Below are 21,958 nucleotides of genomic sequence, written 5' to 3'. Positions count from 1 at the left end.
GGTAGATCGATATTCAATTGCCATCAGACGTCAAAACTCAGGGCCCATTCTGGCTCCTCGCTGGATGTTCTCCCGGTCCCGGAAGTGGAGCACTTTCACTATCATAGATGGGGGGGGTCTCCCTCTGGCATCATTTTGAGAGCCCCAGGCAAATTGTGCCAGCCGTTCTCCAGTCGTTTTTGGCCAGAAGGGGCCATATTTTCCCATCCCCGGAGGTGACTGAGGGGTCCCAGCACACATCCCCAGCAGTTCTGCTTGAAATTTGGGTGCCGCTGTCACAGAATCACTGCAGGTTTGTCAGCCTGCAGACAGAGCTCCGTCCCTGCACTCCTCCCATGTCCCGGCTGGCTCCACCCCCCACTACTACCCTTTCTTAGTTTGTTTCTGTGAACCAATGAGTTATCTCTACTCTTGCCATACAGTGATCATCATGGAACACTTCAGGCTTTATGCTCCTCATCTTGAGGGTAATCACATCTCTTATTAGGCCCAATCTGCTTTCCTAGTGAGCTGGCGAAGTGGAAGTATCTTGGAGTTTAAGATTTAAACTAGTACAATGCCTTAGTGGATCACTGTGAGGACCTAGGGACAAATGGAGCCATTTCTAAAGGACAAGTGTTCCATGAGGACAGTGAAGCTGTGCAATCCAAGATGGCAGCTGACATTCATGGTGAGCATAAACTCCTGATTTCCAAATGATATTCATGCCCAGTATCACCGGAGGTTGCCCCCTCCCAGAGGCATGCATCACTTTGCCCTTCTGGCACAGGTCCTTCCCCCAAATCTCTACTTTCAGTTAGGTAATCCTGACAAGTTCTTGGGCAGCTCATTGGTAGCTGTCATTGAGATCCATGACATGTCTGGGCTCACTCTGTTCTTCTGAAAGTATCCCTCAAACAGTTCTGGTAGTGTAGTGACTTAAGAACCAATATTGAAGAGGCACACAATCTCTTGCCCATCGAAGCATTTATGCACAAAACTCAACCACCACATCTTTGTTTCTTGAATAGGGAGTTGTTTCACTTTGCCATCATATTTCTTGACCCCTGCAAGTAGGCCATTCTCATTTGATGGCTTTCTCTGTTTACAGCTAAGTTTCTTTGGGGATGGCCCAACTCATGACAACACCTGGCCTACCTTTGTTGGCTCCATTGCTGGCCAGCAACTGCTGCCAGGTTGTTCCTCCATGAGGAGAGTTCAATACTCACAGATCTATGGAGTCCATCCAAATTTTATTGTTGAGCCATGATGAAGGTGGAGTGGTGGGGACCCTAAAATACATTGGCAGTTTTTATATGACTGTTTTAATTCACATTTAAAATTATCTTGAACTCTTTTATACAGTTTTGGTCAGGCTCTCCTTTCTTTATTTCTATGGTTTGAGTTACTTTTGGGTGTCCATCGATGGAAGCCTTGCTGTGTGGAAGCAGCCTCAGCAGAGCAATTGAGTTTGTTTGAAGCTTTCCCTCATCTGACCATACCTGCAATTGCAAATGTTCCTAGCACCTCTTTCAGTATGCTGTGCTTGGCTACCTTTGTGGTAGTGTTTGCTTTCTGAAAAGGAGTATTCCTGTCTTTCTTGTCCACCTCCCATATAACCATCTGTTTGCTTGCAGGTGGGTCTATCACTTTCCCAACTATGACAGACATGGGTGTTCCCAAAGGTGTACATCTTTGCTCCTGACTCGACATGGCTTGTTCTAAAAATGTGTGAAATTTCAAATTGGGGTGGCTTCTATCATTTTCTTGCAAGGTTTCTCTAACTTGGTCGGGCAGCAGTCTATCTACAAATTGCTCCATCAGCCACCCATCCCCAACCCCCCTTAGCCAGGCCATCCTTCTTGGCCCAGTTTCCCATGGTATATATCTCCTGTTATGTCTTGCACCAGTGTTTTTTGCAGAATGGATTCTCCCACTCTGCTTAACGCTGATCTCTTGTCAAGGTAATACTGGTCTTTCCCTGAGAGGTGCAGGATTAACCGTCTTCCTTTCCCCTCTAAGGCATTAATGGCCAGCTTAACCACTACAGCCCCGGACCAATAAACACCTTAAGGACCAGAGGTCTTTTTACAATTTCGCACTGCGCTGCTTTAACTGATAATTGCGCGGTCATGCAATATTGCACCCAAACGAAATTTGCGTCCTTTTCTTCCCACAAATAGAGCTTTCTTTTGATGGTATTTGATTGCCTCTGCGATTTTTATTTTTTGCGATATAAATGGAAAAAGAGTGAAAATTTTGAAAAAAAAAGATATTTTCTTTTTTTGTTATAAGAAAAATCGAATAAACTAAATTTTAGTCATACATTGAGGGCAAAATTTATTCATCCACATGTCTTTAGTAAAAAAAATGTCAATAAGCGTATATTTTTTGGTTTGCGCAAAAGTTATAGCGTCTACAAACTAGAGTACATTTTCTGGAATTTACACAGCTTTTAATTTATGACTGCCTATCTCATTTCTTGAGGTGCTAAAATGGCAGGGCAGTACAACCCCCCCCCCCAAATGACCCCATTTTGGAAAGTAGACACCCCAAGGAAATTGCTGATGGGTATGTAGAGCCCATTGAATATTTTTTTTTTTTGTCCTAAGGGATTGAATAATGACAAAAAAAAAAAATTTACAAAAAGTTGTCACTAAATGATATATTGCTCACACATGCCATGGTTATATGTGGAATTGCACCCCAAAATATATTCCGCTACTTCTCCCGAGTATGGGCATACCACATGTGTGGGACTTTTTGGGAGTCTAGTCGCGCACGGCACCCCGAAAACCAATCACCACCTTCAGGATTTCTAAGGGTGCAAATTTTTGATTTCACTCCTCACTACCTATCACAGTTTCGAAGGCCATAAAATGCCAAAATAGCACAAAACCCCCCAAAATGACCCCATTTTGGAAAGTAGACACCCCAAGCTATTTACTGAGAGACATGTTGAGTCCATGGAATATTTTATATTTTGCCACAAGTTGCGGGAATATTACAAACTTTTTTTTTTTTGCACAAAGTTGTCACTAAATGATATATTGCTCACACATGCTATGGGCATATGTGAAATGACACCGCAAAATACATTCTGCTGCTTCTCCTGAGTACAGGGATACCACATGTGTGGGACTTTTTGGGAGCCTAGCCGCGTACGGGACCCCGAAATCCAAGCACCGCCTTCAGGATTTCTAAGGGCATACATTTTTTATTTTACTCCTCACTACCTATCACAGTTTTGAAGGCCATAAAATGCCAAGATGGCACAAAACCCGCCAAAATGACCCCATTTTGGAAAGTAGACACCCCAAGCTATTTGCTGAGGGGCATGTTGAGACCATTGAATATTTTTTTTTTTTTTGGTTCCAAGGGATTGAATAATGACAAAAAATAAAAATATTTTTTTTTTTACAAAAAGTTGTCACTAAATTATATATTGCTCACACATGCCATGGTTATATGTGGAATTGCACCCCAAAATACATTTTTCTGCTTCTCCTGAGTACGGGGATACCACATATGTGGGACTTTTTGGGAGCCTAGCTGCGTACGGGCCCCAAAAACCAATCGCCACCTTCTGGATTTCTAAGGGCGCAAATTTTTGATTTCACTCCTCACTACCTATTACAGTTTCGAAGGCCATAAAATGCCAAAATAGCACAAACCCCCCCCCCCCCCCAAATTACCCCATTTTGGAAAGTAGACACCCCAAGCTATTTGCTGAGAGTCATGTTGTCTGAACGAAAAAAAAGAGATTGATCGGTGGGTATGCCCACCATTAGAATACCTCCCTTCATCCCCCCACTTCTAATGATGGACATACATGCACCATTTATATATGCCGAAGCATGGGGGCATCCTCCCGCAAAAAAGTTATGCCATGTACACACGGTCGAACTTTTCCACGGGCAAGCATGCATTGGAATTTCGACCGTATGTACGCGGCATTAGGAGCAAAATCGCTCCTCCACCCCTTATGCCCCCATGCTTCGGCATATATGCTTTTTTTTTTAACTGTAGTGGTGAAATCACCTCCTACAGCGTTGGAGTCGCAGCTTTATGTATCGTGGGAGCAAACGCTGTTGCTGTCAAGATAAATAAATCCACGCTGCAACTGAATGGCGTACCTGCTAAGCAAATTATGGTTAACGTTAAAACAAAGTAACATTACAGTATAACAGTAAAACCTTACCATACCATACCTGCAAAGCAAACGCCAAAAAAAACAGTAAAAAATAAAACATTTTTTAACACAACCTGTGCCTAAAATATATATATGCCGAAGCATGGGGGCATCCTCCCGCAAAAAAGTTATGCCGCGTACATACGTTCAAATTTTTCCACGGGCAAGCCCTCCGTCGGAATTTTGACCATATGTACGCGTCATTAGGAGCAAAATCGCTCCTCCACCCCTTATGCCCTCATGCTTCGGCATATATGCTCTTTTTTAACTGTGGTGGTGAAATCACCTCCTACAGCACTGGAGTCACGGCTTTATGTATCGCGGGAGCAAACGCTGTTGCTGTCAAGATAAATAAATCCACGCTGCAGCTGAATAGCGTACCTGAAAACATGAAAAATGGTTAACAATAAAACACAGTAAACAGTAAAGTATAAAAAATTAGAGAGAAGAGAGAGAGAGAGAGAACAATAAAACGACAACTATTTTTGGTTTTTATATTTTATATTTTTTTTGGTTTTTTTATTTTACTTTTTTTTATACACTTTTTTTTGAACTGTAAACTGTAACAACTGTAACATTTCGGGTCTCTCAAAATGCGATGGCATCTTGGGAGACTCTGTGTTAGTGTGCCTAGCCTGTGAAATGCTGTACCCTATGCTAATACTTCACTAGTGTGTGGTAGCGTTCAAAACACTCACCAAGGCAAAGACCAGGATTGCCAGGACAGCATGGACAATAACAACGGGTGTCACGCCTAAATCCGCGCTTGGTACAGACACGACATCTTTTTTGGGGGGCTCGTTGGGTAGGGGTACTCGGGATGGCATAAGAATAATGCCTCTCATGCAGCCGGCTTACTGCATTTGGTTGGGAATGGTGAGGTGCAGAACCGTCTGGATACAGAAGCTCTGTGACAACCTCTCTTTGGAAGAAAAGAAAGGTTAAAGTCCCACCTGAAGTTTTGTATAGCACAAAAGCATTCAGCAAAGCCAATTGAAATAAGTAAGCAGACACTTTTTTGTACCAGCGTCTGGTCTTACGGGAAGCTAGATACGGCGCCAACAACTGGTCATTGAGGTCCACCCCTCCCATATTTTTGTTATATTCGTGGACACAGAGGGGTTTCTCCACAATACCAGTCGCCGTAGGAATTTGGACCGTCGTGTCTGCATGAAGGGAGGTAAGAACGAAAACATTCTTATTATCCCTCCACTTCATAGCGAGCAAATTATTACACCGATAGCAGGCTCTCTCCCCCAGCCTAAGACGGGAATCTACAAGCCGCTGGGGAAAGCCCCGGCAATTAGGTCGCACGGTGCCACATGCTCCAATCTGATTATCAAACAAGTGACTAAACAGTGGCACGCTGGTGTAATAATTGTCCACGTACAAGTGGTACCCCTTTTCGAATAAGGGTGACACCAATTTCCACACTATCTTGCCAGCGCTTCCTATGTAGTCAGGGCAGTTCTCCGGCTCTACGTAACTATCTTTACCCTCATAAACCATAAAGCTCCATGCATAGCCTGTGGCCCTGTCACAGCACTTATAGTGCTTGACCCCGTATCTGGTACGCTTGTTGGGAATGTACTGTTTGAATGACAAGCGACCAGTAAACTTAATCAGGGACTCATCAACGCAGACAACTTTTTGGGGAGTAAACAAGTCTGCAAAACGTTGGTTGAAGTGGTTTATGAGGGGCCGAATTTTGTAGAGCCGATCGTATTCAGGGTCTCCACGATGACGACAAAGTTCATTGTCACTGAAGTGCATGAACCGCAAGATCTGCTCGTATCGTTTCCTGGACATGGAGTTAGAGAACACGGGCATGTGGTCAGTCGGATGCGTGGACCAATAAGCCCGCAACGTCATGAATTTATGTGTGCCCATGTTGAGGGAAAGCCCCAGAAAAGTCTTAAATTCGGAAACCGTAACTGGTTTCCAATCTCTGGCAAGGGACGGCAACTGGGGATTAGCGGCGATGTGTTGACCAGCATATAAATTGGTTTGGTCCACAATACAGAGAATAAAAATCAAGTGGCGTAAAATCATCTGTATCCACCTGAATACCGGGTTGGGCAGTGAATGGGGGAAGTACTGGTGCTGCAGAAGTGGTGGGCACCCAATCAGGATTGGCAAATTCTGCAGGAAGGGCACTATGGGAACGATGGGCCTGTCTTCGTCTTCTTCTTGGTGGCAGCGAGACACTACTTGTGCTTGCCACCTCGCCAGCTTGAACTGCACTTATGGGACTCGCCACGTCACCACGTGATACTGCAGTGCTGGATGTACGTCCAGGGTGTACTAGGCCGCTGGTGCTTGCCAGTTCACCAAAAGGAGAGCGGCGCTAGTACTGGCTCTATACTCCATACGAGGGACTTGCGGTTCCTGCACCTCAACAACATCAGAAGATCGGGGTCGGGTACGCCTGACGTTAGCAAGGACCTCTTCTTCATCGTCAGAGCTATCTGACATGGAGGCGCTGTCCTCTACAGGTTCGTATTCTGAGCCTGAATCTGACAGATCAGTGTCTTCCTCTTCACTATCTGTCATGCCGGGAAACGTGTAGGCCCCTTCACTAGTGTACCTTCGCTTTGCCATTTTGGGCTCTAAATTTAGGGGTACACTAGTGAGACTCAGAGGTAAAAAAGCACCTAGCCTGTCAGCGACTGTATAAAACGCTACAAAAAAAACTGTTAGCGATCGCAGGGATCAAGCCTGACTCTGCGAACGCTGCAGTTATATGTGTTGTGTTTTATAAGTGACAGTGATCGATCGATACTGCACTTGGGTGGGCTGGGCTGGGCGGAGGGGCAAAACGCAGGTGCTAGCAGGTATCTGGATTGATCCTGCTAACAATGCGTTTTTTTAGAACCCTAAATTGCTGGGCACGCTAGTATAGATCTGATCAGATCAGATATTGATCTGTTCGGATACTATACCACTAAGGGAGGTGTATGCTTTGCGCGTGGGTGTTAGCGGTACTGGCACTAACCTAGCGCTGCCTGGGGCGACGCAGACCCTTTCTGACCCTAAAACCGAATTTATATCACCCGCCGGGTGATCAGGGGGTTAAACCTTTATGAGGTAATAAATGGCAGGTGCCCTGATGCTATAAAAAGCGAACTACCTAACCAGCGTCACCCGTAACACTTATACAGTGATCACTGGTGAAAGGGTTAACTAAGGGCAATCAGGGGGTTAAAACCTTTATTGGGTATTTATATGGGGGTACCTGAAGCTTTATAAAAACCTGATGGGGAACCTAAATAACTAAATAACTAACTGGCTAACCAGCGTCACCAGTGACACTTATACAGCGATCGCTGGTGAAAGGGTTAACTCTTGGGGCAATCAAGGGGTTAAAATCTTTATTATCGGCGTACCTAACGCTATAAAAACCTGGCGTTGAACCTAAAAAAAAAACTAGCTTCCTAGCGGGACCAGTGACACGAATGCAGCGATCAGAAAAACGATCGCTTAGTGACACTGGTAAAAGGGGGTGAAAGGGTTAACTGGGAGGGCAATCAAGGGGTTAAACCTTTATTAGGGGGGGTAGGGGGCTACCCTGGACCTAAAGGGGCCTAACACTAGCTGCCCTGACACTTTTTACAGTCACAACTGACACTAAATGCAGTGATCAGTAAATAAATGAACACTGCAATTAGTGACACTGTGACTGGGGGGGTCGGGGGCCGATCGGGGGGGTGACTGGGGTGAAATGTGTGCCTATGTGTACCTATGTGTCAGTGGACTGTTGGTGCACTTACTTGTATGTCTTCACTCCACGCTGTCCGGTGAAAAAGACCGTCACGAGGAGTTTGACATCACTTCCTTCTTTCTGTGTTTACATTTTCACAGGGGAGGAAGCTTGTCATTGGCCAGGAGTGATCGAGAGGGGATGGCCAGAAACCAATGACCATCCCCTCATCACGGATCGCTCCTGCAGTGAACCGGACCTCCGTATCCAGCGGGAGGGGGTCCGATCGGACCCCCCACCCGCTGGAAGGCAGGCACTTACATGTACGTGCTTGTGCCTGCCTGTGCCATTGTGATGACGTACAATGGCAATACGGCGGTCCTTAAGTGGTTAAACAGGTTCAAAATTGAAATCCATAATGCAAAACAAGGTCAGAATGGCAAAAAGCATTCATACACAGATTACAAATACAAAACACATTATGAAAGCTGCACAAACATGGACACTTCACATTGCTATGTCTCTGTGGCTCAGTCAGGTTAACCTGGTGCTGTTTAGCGTAAAACTCTATAGCAGCAAAGTGTAGCTGAGAGTCACTTATTTGGCAACACAGTTCAGAATACAAACAGCTACTTGCATTTATTCTAATAAGCAACACCCCTCTCAGTGAAATCTAGGCTAGCTCTGGGAACACAGATGCACAGCTAGAGGGATCCAGGACCCAAGGACATGGGGGGGGGGGGGGGCATCCCACTGGAACTAGATTATTATTATAGTATTTTTATAGCAATTGGGAAGGTGCCTCCCAAAGTAGCTGGGTCTTCCAGAGAAAATTAGTGCTATTAGGCTCCTGCCCAGCTGCCAACACAAGGGTTTTGACAGTGGAGCTCTTATCACTTGGTTGCAGATCCTTTGCCTAGCTACTTCTGCCTCATTAGGTGTGGTCTCTATGAGCTGGTGAGGTAGGAAAGTAAGGAAACTTCTCTTATCTGGGTGTGCTAATGAGACTGTATCTGAGCATGGTGAGTAAAAGGGGCACCCTGCTTCACACCTTACTGTTTGTAGGTGAAAAACCTAGGTGACTTATTTACACCATCTACAATTCTTCAAGCCAGCGGCTCACAGTTCTTATGGGACATTTGCCAAGTGTGCAGTTCAGAATTTTAATATAACAGCTACTTGACGGCCACCTCCTTTACTTACAAATATAATAGTGTTGTGGTGCCCCAAACCAGTTACAATTCAGGATAATATCCTGAGGACTATACCCTGGTTTCTTTCATTTGTAAAATACCCATGATTACACATAGAATGTTAGAGGAGGGCATGCTAGTTAGGCTTGTTATGACAGACATAACAGACACTTGTTATTTTAGAGGGATATCCTTTTTAAATTACTTGGCAGGCAAAGTAAATCTGTATGAGGAAACCATTAGAAATATAGACCTCCACAAAGAAAACAAAACTGCACTAATCTGGTTATTCATATGTCAGACTTGCTATTGGGTTACTTGATAATACTCCAGGGGTTAACTCTGCCACAGAATTTTGTTTCCCTTATGCTGAATTAGATCCCCGCCCCCCCCACCCCCCCCCCCCCCCCCCCACAAGCTTAAAATAATGAGAATCGACAGACAGCATTGTGGTGTATCAACTCAATATCAAAAATATATTCCCCGAGTTAGATATTTCTATGAAATAAACATAGGCTTTGGCTTGGGGTCTCAAGCTGGTGGCCCTCCAGCTTTTGCGGAACTACAAGTCCTATCATGACTCTGATGCTTATAAATGTTAGCCTTGCAATGCCTCATGGGACTTTTAGTTTTGCAACAGTTGCAGGGCCGCCAGTTTGAGAACCCTTGCTTAGACAGTAGCCAATTACAAGTTAGCAGTTTGCATACGTAGTGAGAATAAAACTAGCTGATAAAACACTCTAATTTCTTGTCAATTACATGTTTTTTCAGTAAATCGAGAATCAACAGTTTTGTCCCATATACACGATCGGAAAATTCCGATGGCAAAAGTCCGATCCATCTGACTTTTGCTGGCGGAATTTCGGCCAGCAAAAGATTGAGAGCAGGTTCTCAATTTTTTGGTCAGAAAAAGTTTAGCTTGTCTGTACAAATTCCGATGGGCAAAATTCATACGCATGCTCAGAAACAATTCAACGCATGCTCGGAAGCATTGGACTTCTTTTTCTCGGCTCGTTGTAGTATTGTACTTCACCACTTTCTTGATGGTCGAAAGTTCCGAGAACTTTTGTGCGACCGTGTGTATGCAAGACAGCTTGAGCAGAATTCCATCGGAAAAAACATCAGAGCTTTTTCCAACCAAAATTCCGATTGTGTGTACGCAGCACGTTATTCCTGCACTTGCTAATTGAACAGCCCTAAAATGCACACTTATTTCAATCCCAATAGTATTTTTTAGTATATATTTCTATAAATCTACTCTTTGTGCATTTGCAGTGCTGTTGTTAAAATTAATTTAATTACATATAAATATGAACAATATTGAAAAAAAAAAAAATTTGTCAATGCTAATGAAAATCATTATCTTCTAGGTTTACTAAAGATGTCTTTGTTGACACAGTTTATCAGAACCTATGCAATCTTATTTCTGGTATCATATCTGACAATCTTCACCAATGACATTCATGGTAAGTATTTCATTTTTTTGTGTACTGCAATAGTAAATTAAACATTAATTGCAGCCAAGTGAGACAGCTTAGATAATTACAAGGCTTAAGCTGGTCATTATACAATTTTCTTATTCAATTTCCTTTAGATTTACCTTTAATTATGTAGTGCAAGGGCCTGCCTGATTGCATACAAATTGAAAGTCTTATATCTCATATTATATGGTTTTGGTAAATCTAAATGAAAATTGTACAAGAACAAAAAAAGGCCTTACCTTTTATATTTTATCTCCAAACCTAAGGCCGCATACACACGGGCGGACTGTTCGTCCAACTTTGTCCGCTGAATAGTGTTTGGGCGGACAGTCCGCTCGTGTGTGGGCTTTCAGCGGACAGTTTCAGCGGACAGTTTGACGGACAAGGTTTTTCAGAAATTCCGTAAAACTGTCCGCTGAAACCTTGTTTCAGCGAACAGTCCGCTCGTGTGTAGGCTTGTTCGTCAAACAAAGTTGCGCGCATGCTCAGAAAGGATTTTCACACCGAAAGCTATAATGCAGTGTATAGGACGTCGTATTTTTCGTCCCGTCGTACGTGCCGTTCACGTCATCGCGCACGGTTTCAGCAAACTGTTCGTTCGTCGTGTGTGGCCATGTCCGCCCATGCTAAGTTTGAGCGGACTGTTTGCCGAAACTGTTGGACGGACAAAGTTGGGCGAACAGTCCGCGCGTGTGTACGCGGCCTAACACTGCAAAACTATTACAGACAGTGCATGTAGCTATCTCACACAAAAAAATTGTTTATAGAGCGAAGCCAATATGGGATATGTCAAGTTGTATTTTTTAGTTTTTTTTAGGAAGTGTTAAAACCTATGTGAGTTTTTTTTTACTGCTGTCTGTGTCCCTTCTGAAGAAATATACCTCTCATTGTCCTGGATATTATTGTCTCCAGTGCAGAAAGTTATGAGCTGTCACAGAAAGAGGAGGGGGGATTCTCCAATAGGGGCAATGTGGATGGCATCTGTCTAAAAGGGACTTTCCCTTTTTGCTTTGTAGAGATGTCTTTCTGTTTCCTTTAGTTTCTCTGGGTCAGGAAATTAAAGGAAATCTCTCTGACAGGAAGCAGACAGAAAAAAACTGACAAGGGGGTTTAACCATCCACTTTGAATATAAAATATGGTTTTACATGCACTCTAAGGTGAGTTGGGGGGTTATAAAAAGACTGTATCTGAACAAAGAATTGGGCATGACCAGTGCAGTCCAGATTTACCCACTTTACATAACTGTTAAACCACTTATACTACAACCCCAATTCACTTACCCTCCTTAAAATGATGAGACCACACCTTAAATGGAGTATAAATGGCCATAACAGACATCTTTTATTAAACAATATAAATAAATAACTCCAAAATATATATTTAATATATATAACAAAATATAACAACTGTAAAACAAACCTTTCTTTAACCCCAGTCTGTTGGTCACTGACGGCGCCCCATATTCCACCACATCTACCACCAATACACTGCGGGATCTTTTCCAACATGATAGGCCTCCAGCTGTAACCGCTCGGAGACAACCCCCCTTCCTGCAGTATAACCATTACCTTATTCCTTCCACATTTCTGCTGGAATATACCGGAAGGGGCACATACTACTGATGAGCCCCCCACTCCTTTTTATCACCTCTGTTTATTGCCACCGTCAATGACCAACAGAAAACACAGCCAACTCCTTTTCACTGTTATGACGACCTTCTTCACACGCTCCTGAAAGAAAGAAAACACTTAGCAACAAACACCGACAACATATATAAAGGGAGGGAGGGTGAGAAACTGCCTCCCCCTGTCCTTTCCTCCGCACACTGCCTCGGCCCCGCCCCGTCTTTAAATATGGCCACTCCCCCCAAGTTTCCATGCTGCTCCTCCTCCCTATTCCCTCATCTCTTTTAACCCTTTTAGTGTCTAACTAGATGCACTGTCATGCCTGGCCCTGCACTAATTCCCTTCCTCTCCAATCATTCCAGGCCTCACTGTTTAGGCAATCACTCTTTTTCCTTTGTCATGATTTTGCTGCATTTTCCAGCACACGCAAAATTGATAGAGGAAATCTAATGTTTCATGGCACTGCATCATGTTGAGGTGCCCTGCATGCTGCAGTTTTGGAATGCGGATCTAAGGGTTGCCATTCAAAACAACTTAAGTGGATAATTAAGGCTAATTAAAAAAAAAAAAAAATGTAAATAACAAACATGTCATGTCCCCTCTTATCACATCACTCGCTGGTGCTCTGGGCTCCCCCCCTCCCCCCCACGGAGTGCCTCCCACAGCAAGCGGCTTTCTATGGGGGCATTTGTGAGTGCTCGGTCCGGAGCTCCACTCTGTGTGTCCATAAGACACACAGAACATGGATCAGCCCACCTCTCCCTCCTCACTGGCTGTGATTGAAAATTTCTCCCTCTAGCAGCTCCTCTCATGCACATCACTAGATTGAGATCGGGCTCATGTAAGTATTGGGGGGGGGGGGTGGTGCATGAAAGTAAAAAATCTTCAGCTTTTACAACTACTTTAATAGGGTCTGGCACAGAATTGGAATTTGGAAACGTGAGTAAAATAATGCTTCTAAACACTGCCCCAAGCAATGGTGACTGTTTACGACTGAAATCGGTAACTTAAAGCTTTTTTCCAAGTAAATGTAAAATATATTATCCTATATATTGTGTAAATAATTTTTTCTTGTTTTTCTAAAATGATTTAAGGAAAAAGTAGAAAATCTGCGCTTAGTAAAAAAATTTAAATTAAAAGTCAGCAGCTGAACACTATAACCAGGACACTGGGCACGGCGAAACAGAAAAAATAAAAGTGCAGCGCTTAACCTCTGAATATAAATGTGACTTATTAAGAAAATTTATAGATTTTAGTAAAAAAACCTAAATAATAGGGATCTAAATATTGTGAATCTAAATAATGTGAAAATCATTTGGTGAAAAATACTTTCAAAAATCAATCATCAAATAAAAACATTTGTCTGTAACTCAGATGTCCAATAAATTTGAAAAACAAAAACCAAAAATCAAAAAGTCAAAAAAATGTGTATAAAGGTGCAACACAGTGTAAAAAATATCCCATGTGAATGTACGACAAAAGTGTAGTCGATCTTGTTTGTTCAAACAAAAATAGTGCTTGACCACGTGGACCCTTCACCTCTGTAAATCAATAGTAAATGGAGGCTTACCAGATCACCGGTCGGTATGCGCAGATAAGAACACATAGACGCTTCGATGCGGAAAGCCGGAAAACGACCCACTTCTTCGGATATCTCGTAATCACCGAATCAGCTCGGATCCTCTCGTAAGCCGGTCTGCGCGGATGCGAACACGTAGGAGTTTCGATACAGGAAGCCGGAAGACAACCCACTCCTTCGAATGCCTCGTAGTCACCAAATCAGCTCTGATCCTCTCATAAGCCTCGAAGCATCATATCACCAAAAACAAAAATAAAAGTGCGCCACATCGTGTAGTAAAGTTTGAACAAATTTATTCTTATTCAACCGAATAGTTTAAGCGCTAAAAAATGACTCCACCGAGTCGTACGAAAGAAGATGTATCGTTAAAAATGAACAAATTGCTAGCAAAAAATAAAAACCTCCACCCTGGCGACTTAGGGGTGAAAAACCTTTTTTTTAAGGCAGAAAACCCTTTTTACAAGGTAGAAACAGTGGTAGAGATATGAGACCCCCCCTGGATGTGAGGGATGTAGGGTCCAACTATAGAGTCGAGACCTCCAATAGATATGCTCCCCTTAGGGGTGAGGGAGTTAGGCACCCCGGACCTTCTAGCAGTTATGATGGGTCACAACCACCATATGTTCATCCTTCAGGAGGTAACTATTATCAACAGGGTTTTCAAGAAGGAACACGGGGGGGACACAAAAGAAATGGGGACACAAGAGAGGGCGTAGAGGGGGTAAACATTTTCATGCCAAAAAGGAGAAGGACATAGATGGTAGTGGTATCATCAATCTTAGCAATAAAGAGTTATCTAAGGAGGAATTACTTTCGTACGACTCGGTGGAGTCATTTTTTAGCGCTTAAACCATTCGGTTGAATAAGAATAAATTTGTTCAAACTTTACTACACGATGTGGCGCACTTTTATTTTTGTTTTAGGTGATATGATGCTTCGAGGCTTATGAGAGGATCAGAGCTGATTTGGTGACTACGAGGCATTCGAAGGAGTGGGTTGTCTTCCGGCTTCCTGTATCGAAACTCCTACGTGTTCGCATCCGCGCAGACCGGCTTACGAGAGGATCCGAGCTGATTCGGTGATTACGAGATATCCGAAGAAGTGGGTCGGTTCTGGCTTTCCGCATCGAAACGTCTATGTGTCCTTATCTGCACATACCGACCGGTGATCTGGTAAGCCTCCATTTACTATTGATTTACAAAGGTGAAGGGTCCACGTGGTCAAGCACTATTTTTGTTTGAACAAACAAGATCGACTACACTTTTGTCGTACATTCACATGGGATATTTTTTACACTGTGTTGCACCTTTATACACATTTTTTTGACTTTTTGATTTTTGGTTTTTGTTTTTCAAATTTATTGGACATCTGAGTTACAGACAAATGTTTTTTATTTGAGGATTGATTTTTGAGAGTATTTTTCACCAAATGATTTTCACATTATTTAGATTCACAATATTTAGATCCCTATTATTTAGTTTTTTTTACTAAAATCTATAAATTTTCTTAATAAGTCACATTTATATTCAGAGGTTAAGCGCTGCACTTTTATTTTTTCTAAAGCCTTAAAGGGATTGTAAAGTGAATTATTTTTATTTTTTTAAATAACAAACATGTTATACTTACCTCCACTGTGCAGCTCGTTTTGAACAGAGTGGCCTCGAACCTGCTCTTCTGGGGTCCCTCGGCGGCTGTCTCGGCTTCCTCCCGCAGGTGCTTCTCACGTTCATGCGAGCTCCCTCGCATGGTGAGAAGCATCTGCGGGCGTGCTTCCGTGATAGCCGCTCGCTGTATCACACGGCCTCGCCCCCGGGTGCTCTGCGTCAGTGGATGGAATTGACAGCAGCGCGAGCCAATGGCTGCGCTGCTTTCCATCCATTCACTCCAGCCAATCAGCGGCCAGGCTGAATGGTGGAAAGGACGTCGGGGGACGAGCGCGGGACTTTCGAGGGGTGAGGTAAGTAAAACGGGGGGGGGGGCTGGGGGCGCAGACACTGTCAGATGTTTTTTCACCTTAATGCATAGAATGCACCGGTTTGGTTCGCACCAAAACTTTCGAACGGACCCCAAATTCGTACGAACGTTAGAACCCCATTGAAGTCTATGGGACTCGAACGTTCGAAATGAAAAGTGCTAATTTTAACGGCTAATATGCAAGATACTGTCCCAAAAAGGGTTTGGGGACCTGGCTCCTGCCCCAGGGGACATGGGTCAATGCCTAAAACGTTTTTAAAAATGGCCGTTTTGGCGGGAGCACTGATTTTAATGACGATTAAAGGGAAAAAAAAAAAGTGAAATATTCCTTTAAATATGGTGCCTTTGCATCAAAAATTGTACTTAAACGCCCCTGTTAAACAGGGGCAGAAAAATTGGGCCTTAGGCACTAGTGCTGGTGCCACCACACTGCAACCTCTTCCATATACTCTAGTTTTATTGCAGGAATTAGCCCTGCTGCAAAGCATTGCATCAAAAATTGTACTTAAACGCCCCTGTTAAACAGGGGCAGAAAAATTGGGCCTTAGGCACTGGTGCTGGTGCCACCACACTGCAACCTCTTCCATATACTCTAGTTTTTTTTTTTAAATAACGTTTTCTTTATTTTCATTAACAGCATAGGAAGATAAGCAGTACAGAAGCGTAGTAGCATCAATGCAATTACAAAACATAACAAGGTCAGGAATAAGCACGCTACCTGTGGTAACGGGCCATGGGCACGTGCAGCAAGGCATAATAATGTGGTTGGCCAAGAGCGGGGGGTCAGGAGACACACACAGTCAACTGCTCGCTCCCAAGCCCAAGAGGCCCTGTAAGTTCCGCCATAAGTCCTATGCCACACACTTAAGGCACTGGTGCTGGTGCCACCACACTGCAACCTCTTCCATATACTCTAGTTTTATTGCAGGAATTAGCCCTGCTGCAAAGCATTGCATCAAAAATTGTACTTAAACGCCCCTGTTAAACAGGGGAAGAAAAATTGGGCCTTAGGCACTGGTGCTGGTGCCACCACACTGCAACCTCTTCCATATACTCTAGTTTTATTGCAGGAATTAGCCCTGCTGCAAAGCATTGCATCAAAAATTGTACTTAAACGCCCCTGTTAAACAGGGGCAGAAAAATTGGGCTGATGGCATCAACCAGAACCAGAAATGTTCTTCCAACATATCAGCGGAGGAGGAAGAGGATAGACAATCAACATAACAGGACAGTCACTCAGCATCAGCATAGCCAGTCTTGAAGGGATGTGATATTTCAAAAAAAAATATTCTGTTACACCAGCTTCAGGTGCTTGGTAGCTGTGGGTGATCCAAGACTGATTCATCTTGATGAAGGTCAGTCGATCAACTGATTTGGTGGACAGGCGCACCCTGTGATCGGTAACAAAGCCACCAGCAGCACTGAAGGTGCGTTCCGAAAGAACGCTGGATGCAGGACAGGCCAGTAGCTCAATTGCATACTGTGCAAGCCCTGGCCAGTGATCCATCCTCAAGACCCAGTAAGCCAGAGGATTTTCGGTGGGAAAGGTGTCCAAGTCTGACCTTGCCCCTAGGTATTCCTGCACCATGTAAATCAGACGCTGGCGATGGGTGCTGGAACCGAACCGATCATACCTTGGGGCTGCGGACTAAAAAATTGTCTGAAAGCATCAGTCAGACCTTCTCCACCGCTCCTTCTGACCGATGCCTCAGCAACACGTTGTCCAGGACCAGGAGTTTATAACCTCCCAGTCTCTGGGAACGCGTTGCACAGACCTTTCTGCAAGACCTCCCAGAGATGTCTCATCCTCTGCTCCCTCTGCGATGGCAAGATAAGGTCGGCAACCTTACCCTTGTACCGTGGATCAAGGAGAGTGGCCAGCCAGTAATGGTCCCTCTCCTTGATCCGAAGAATACGAGGATCCTTCCGCAGGCTTTGCAGGATCAGGGAGGCCATGCAGCGTAGGTTAGCTGAGGCATTCGGTCTGGAGTCCTCTGGGTCACTAAGGACAACATGATCCGCAGCTACCTCCTCCCAGCCACGTACAAGTCCACGTGTTTCTTGGGACTGTAAATCATCCCTACAAGACTGCTGCTGCTGCTGCTGATGCTGAGTGCCAGCCTCCACCTCCATGCTGACACAATCATCCTCCTCCTCCTCTTCCTCCTCCTCATTCTCTTCCTGTGTGATGGGTGGCACAGCAGGAACACTGTCTGGATAAAGGGGGCCTTGAGAGGCAAGGAAGTCCTCCTCTTCCTGCCTCTGTTCTGCCTCAAGTGCCCTGTCCATTATTCCACGCAGCGTATGCTCCAAGAGGTGGACAAGAGGTACAGTGTCACTGATGCATGCACTGTCACTGCTCACCATCCTTGTGGCCACCTCAAACGGTGACAGGACAGTGCATGCATCCCTGATCATGCCCCACTGGCGTGGTGAGAAAAAACCGAGCTCCCCTGACCCTGTCCTGGTGCCGTAGTCGCACAGGTACTCATTGATGGCCCTCTGCTGCGTGTGCAGCCGCTGCAGCATGGCCAATGTTGAGTTCCATCTGGTGGGCATGTCACATATAAGGCGGTTCTTAGGCAGGTTCAACTCCTTTTGGAGCTCAGCCAGCCGAGCACAGGCATTAAATGATCGGCGGAAATGCACACAGACTTTCCTGGCCTGCTTCAGGACATCCTGTAAGCCGGGGTATCTGCCCAAGAACCGCTGCACCACCAGGTTAAGGACGTGAGATACACAGGGCACATGGGTCAGTTGTCGCTGTCGGAGGGCGGAGAGGAGGTTGGTGCCATTGTCACAAACCACCATTCCTGGCTTAAGCTGGCGTGGCGTCAACCACCTCTCGGCCTGCCCCTGCAGAGCTGACAAAACATCCGCCCCAGTGTGGCTCCTGTCCCCCAAACAAACCAGCGCAAGCACGGCATGGCATCGTTTTGCCTGCGTACTTGCGTAGCCCCTGGAACGCCTACGAAGCACCGCTGGTTCTGAGGACAGAGCACTGGAAGAGGCCATGGAGGAAGAAGAAGAGGAGGGGGTGGAGGAGAGAGGTGTGTCACAACCAATAGTAGCATTTTGGAGGCGTGGTGGCGGAACAACCTCCAACACTACTGCACCTTGTCCTGCATCCTTCCCAGCTGCCATAAGAGTGACCCAATGGGCCGTGAAAGACAGGTAACGTCCCTATCCATGCCTGCTGGACCATGAGTCAGCGGTAATATGCACCTTACCGCTGACCGCCCTGTCCAGCGAGGCAAGGACATTGCCTTCCACATGCCGGTAGAGAGCCGGAATCGCCTTCCGTGAGAAAAAGTGGCGTTTGGGGACCTGCCACTGAGGAACCGCACATTGTACAAACTCAGGGAAGGGGGCCGAGTCTACCAACTGAAAAGGCAGCAGTTGAAGTGCTAGCAATTTAGCCAAGCTAGCATTCAACCGCTGGGCATGTGGATGGCTGGGAGTGAACTTCTTCCGCCGGTCCAGCAGCTGGGGCAGGGACATTTGCCTGCTATAATCGGACGTGGGTGTACCGCTAGCAGAGTTCCCGGAAGCACTTGGCTGTGACACACCTAATTCTACACCTTCATTCCTCTCAGAGCAGGTTTCGGGGGGACTGAAGGTCTAGTGGGGTTGGAGATGCCAGCTGATGAGGAGCAAGGAGAGGTCCGCTTTGTTCTTTGGTGTGGGTCTTTGAGGTACGCTTGCCAACGAGCTGCATGGCAGGTCAACATATGTCTGGTCAAGCATGTGGTGCCCAAGCGGCTGATGTTTTGGCCACGTGAGATACGCTTGAGACATATGTTGCAAATAGCAGCGATGCGATCTGATGCACTCGTCTCAAAAAAGGCCCACACCAAAGAACTTTTAGAATAACGCGCAGAGGCAGCGCTCTGCACAGGCGTAGCTCTGCGGTGTGATTCAGTCGGTGTGCTGCCCCTAAGCTGGCCCCCGGAGGGCATCCTGCCTCGTTGGACATGTGCCTCCTCCTCCTCCTCCTCCTCCTCCCTCCTTCCAGGCACCCACGTGGAGTCAGTGCCCTCATCATCCCCTCCCTCTTCATCGCTGTAGCAAACCTGGCAGTATGCTGCAGCTTGTGGAACATGACTGCCAGATTGCTGTCCTTCTTGAGCATCCCCTCTCTCTGCGCTCACGCTACTGCCTTCCTCTAGCTGAGTGTCATCATCAGAGCCCACAAAACACTGGGCATCCTCCTGGAGCATGTACCCAACACTGTGCTCAAAGAGTTCAGGAGACTCCTCAGGAGGACGTGGTGGGTCTAGGGAAGGAGTCACTGATGATGACATTGAGAGGAGGGAAGACGATGCGTTGTCAGCTGCTTTGCTAGTACCCTGAGACTGGGTGAGAGAGGATGAGGAGGATGAAGAGGGCTTGGTCATCCACTCTACCAAGTCGTTGGCATGTTGCGGTTCAACATGTCCAGCTGCCGAAAAGAAGGACAAGCGTGTCCCATGGCCACGTGCTGATGACAATGCACCGCGTCCACGACCAGCACTGTTGTCTCTAGACACAGAGCCTGCTTGCCCTCTTTTATTGGCTCGCGCCTGTCTGCCTCTCCTTGCTGGCCTTCCAGACATGGTAATGGCCTGAAGGGAGTTGGGTAAAAAAGCAGTTGGGTAGTGTATATTGTGCTAGAGGCACACAACACCCACTAACTCCTGCAGATGCCTTTATTATAGAACACCAGAGATAAAGGGGTATATACAGATGTATACTGTGCTGTGCTGGAGGCACACACAACTTCCAATAACTCCTGCAGATGGCAAGTGGGCTCAAATAGAGAACAGCTATGTAGGTGGATATAGCGGTATGTACTGGGTACAGAGCACGCAGACAGCACGCACTATCTCCTAACACTACTGGGTACAGAGCACGCAGACAGCACGCACTATCTCCTAACACTACTGACTGCAAGCTCTATTATAAAAGATAGATCACTAGCTATATAGGTGAGGTGAATATAGCGGTGTATACTGCGGTCAGGGCACGCAGACAATAACCAGAGAACACCATAGATAAAGGGGTATATACAGATGTATACTGTGCTGTGCTGGAGGCACACACAACTTCCAATAACTCCTGCAGATGGCAAGTGGGCTCAAATAGAGAACAGCTATGTAGGTGGATATAGCGGTATGTTTTGGGTACAGAGCACGCAGACAGCACGCACTATCTCCTAACACTACTGACTGCAAGCTCTATTATAAAAGATAGATCACTAGCTATATAGGTGAGGTGAATATAGCGGTGTATACTGTGGTCAGGGCACGCAGACAATAACCAGAGAACACCAGAGATAAAGGGGTATATACAGATGTATACTGTGCTGTGCTGGAAGCACACACAACTTCCAATAACTCCTGCAGATGGCAAGTGGGCTCAAATAGAGAACAGCTATGTAGGTGGATATAGCGGTATGTACTGGGTACAGAGCACGCAGACAGCACGCACTATCTCCTAACACTACTGACTGCAAGCTCTATTATAAAAGATAGATCACTAGCTATATAGGTGAGGTGAATATAGCGGTGTATACTGCGGTCAGGGCACGCAGACAATAACCACTACACAACAGCAAGATCGAAAATCGCCGAAAACGATCGGTGTGTACTGTGTTGAAGGTACACAGAACACCCACTGCTTCAGACGCCAACACACTACACAAGGCCGCCGCGCTGGCACAGCATCCTGCCTGTGGCCAATCATGGCTCTCCTCGCTGCTGGCGCTTCGATTGGCCAAGCATGCGGGGTCACAGTGCATGCTTGGCCAATCATGAGCCAGCAATGCACTGCGCCATCGCAGTGCATTGTGGGCCGTGAGCGCCACACGAATTTGGTGCGAACGGACCAAAATGTTCGGACTTCGCCGAACGGACGAACAGCCAATGTTCGAGTCGAACGTACGTTCGACTCGAACACGAAGCTCATCCCTACTGATTACTATTGTGATGGAATAATTACAGTAAATCCATTGAAGACAAGCACCAAAAGAACATACATTCCATACATTCAGTGATGTATTTTGGTTTTGTGCTGCCCTAGGCAAGACCAAAATCAGGCGCCCCCCCAAATCTAAATTTGCCCCACACTTATTTTATTTATTATGTTTTTTTACAACTTTTTTTTGTATGGGTACAATTTACAATTTATTTATTTTAATTATTCATGTAATATTTGTTTACCTTTTTGGGGGGGGGGGGGGCTTTGGAGAGACAT

The 21,958-nt window shown here is 45.5% G+C and overlaps 1 protein-coding gene across 8 annotated transcripts in view; it reads left to right on the top strand.

Moving 5' to 3' along the window:
- LOC143982457 (zona pellucida sperm-binding protein 3 receptor-like) overlaps positions 1 to 21,958 on the top strand; it is a 633,312-nt gene that overhangs the window by 42,395 nt on the left and 568,959 nt on the right. For all 8 annotated transcript variants that reach the window (XM_077481173.1, XM_077481174.1, XM_077481171.1 and 5 more), the window contains exon 2: positions 10,435 to 10,530. In XM_077481173.1, the coding sequence (XP_077337299.1) occupies positions 10,446 to 10,530 (85 nt within the window). In that variant the 5' untranslated portion in view covers positions 10,435 to 10,445. The remainder of the gene's footprint in view (positions 1 to 10,434; positions 10,531 to 21,958) is intronic.

This window comes from Lithobates pipiens, unplaced genomic scaffold (genome assembly GCF_037356315.1).
Source record: "Lithobates pipiens isolate NorthernLeopardFrog02 unplaced genomic scaffold, aLitPip1_a1.2 Scaffold_16, whole genome shotgun sequence".
Taxonomy (NCBI): Eukaryota; Metazoa; Chordata; class Amphibia; order Anura; family Ranidae; genus Lithobates; species Lithobates pipiens.
This window is presented reverse-complemented; position numbering and strand designations above follow the sequence as displayed.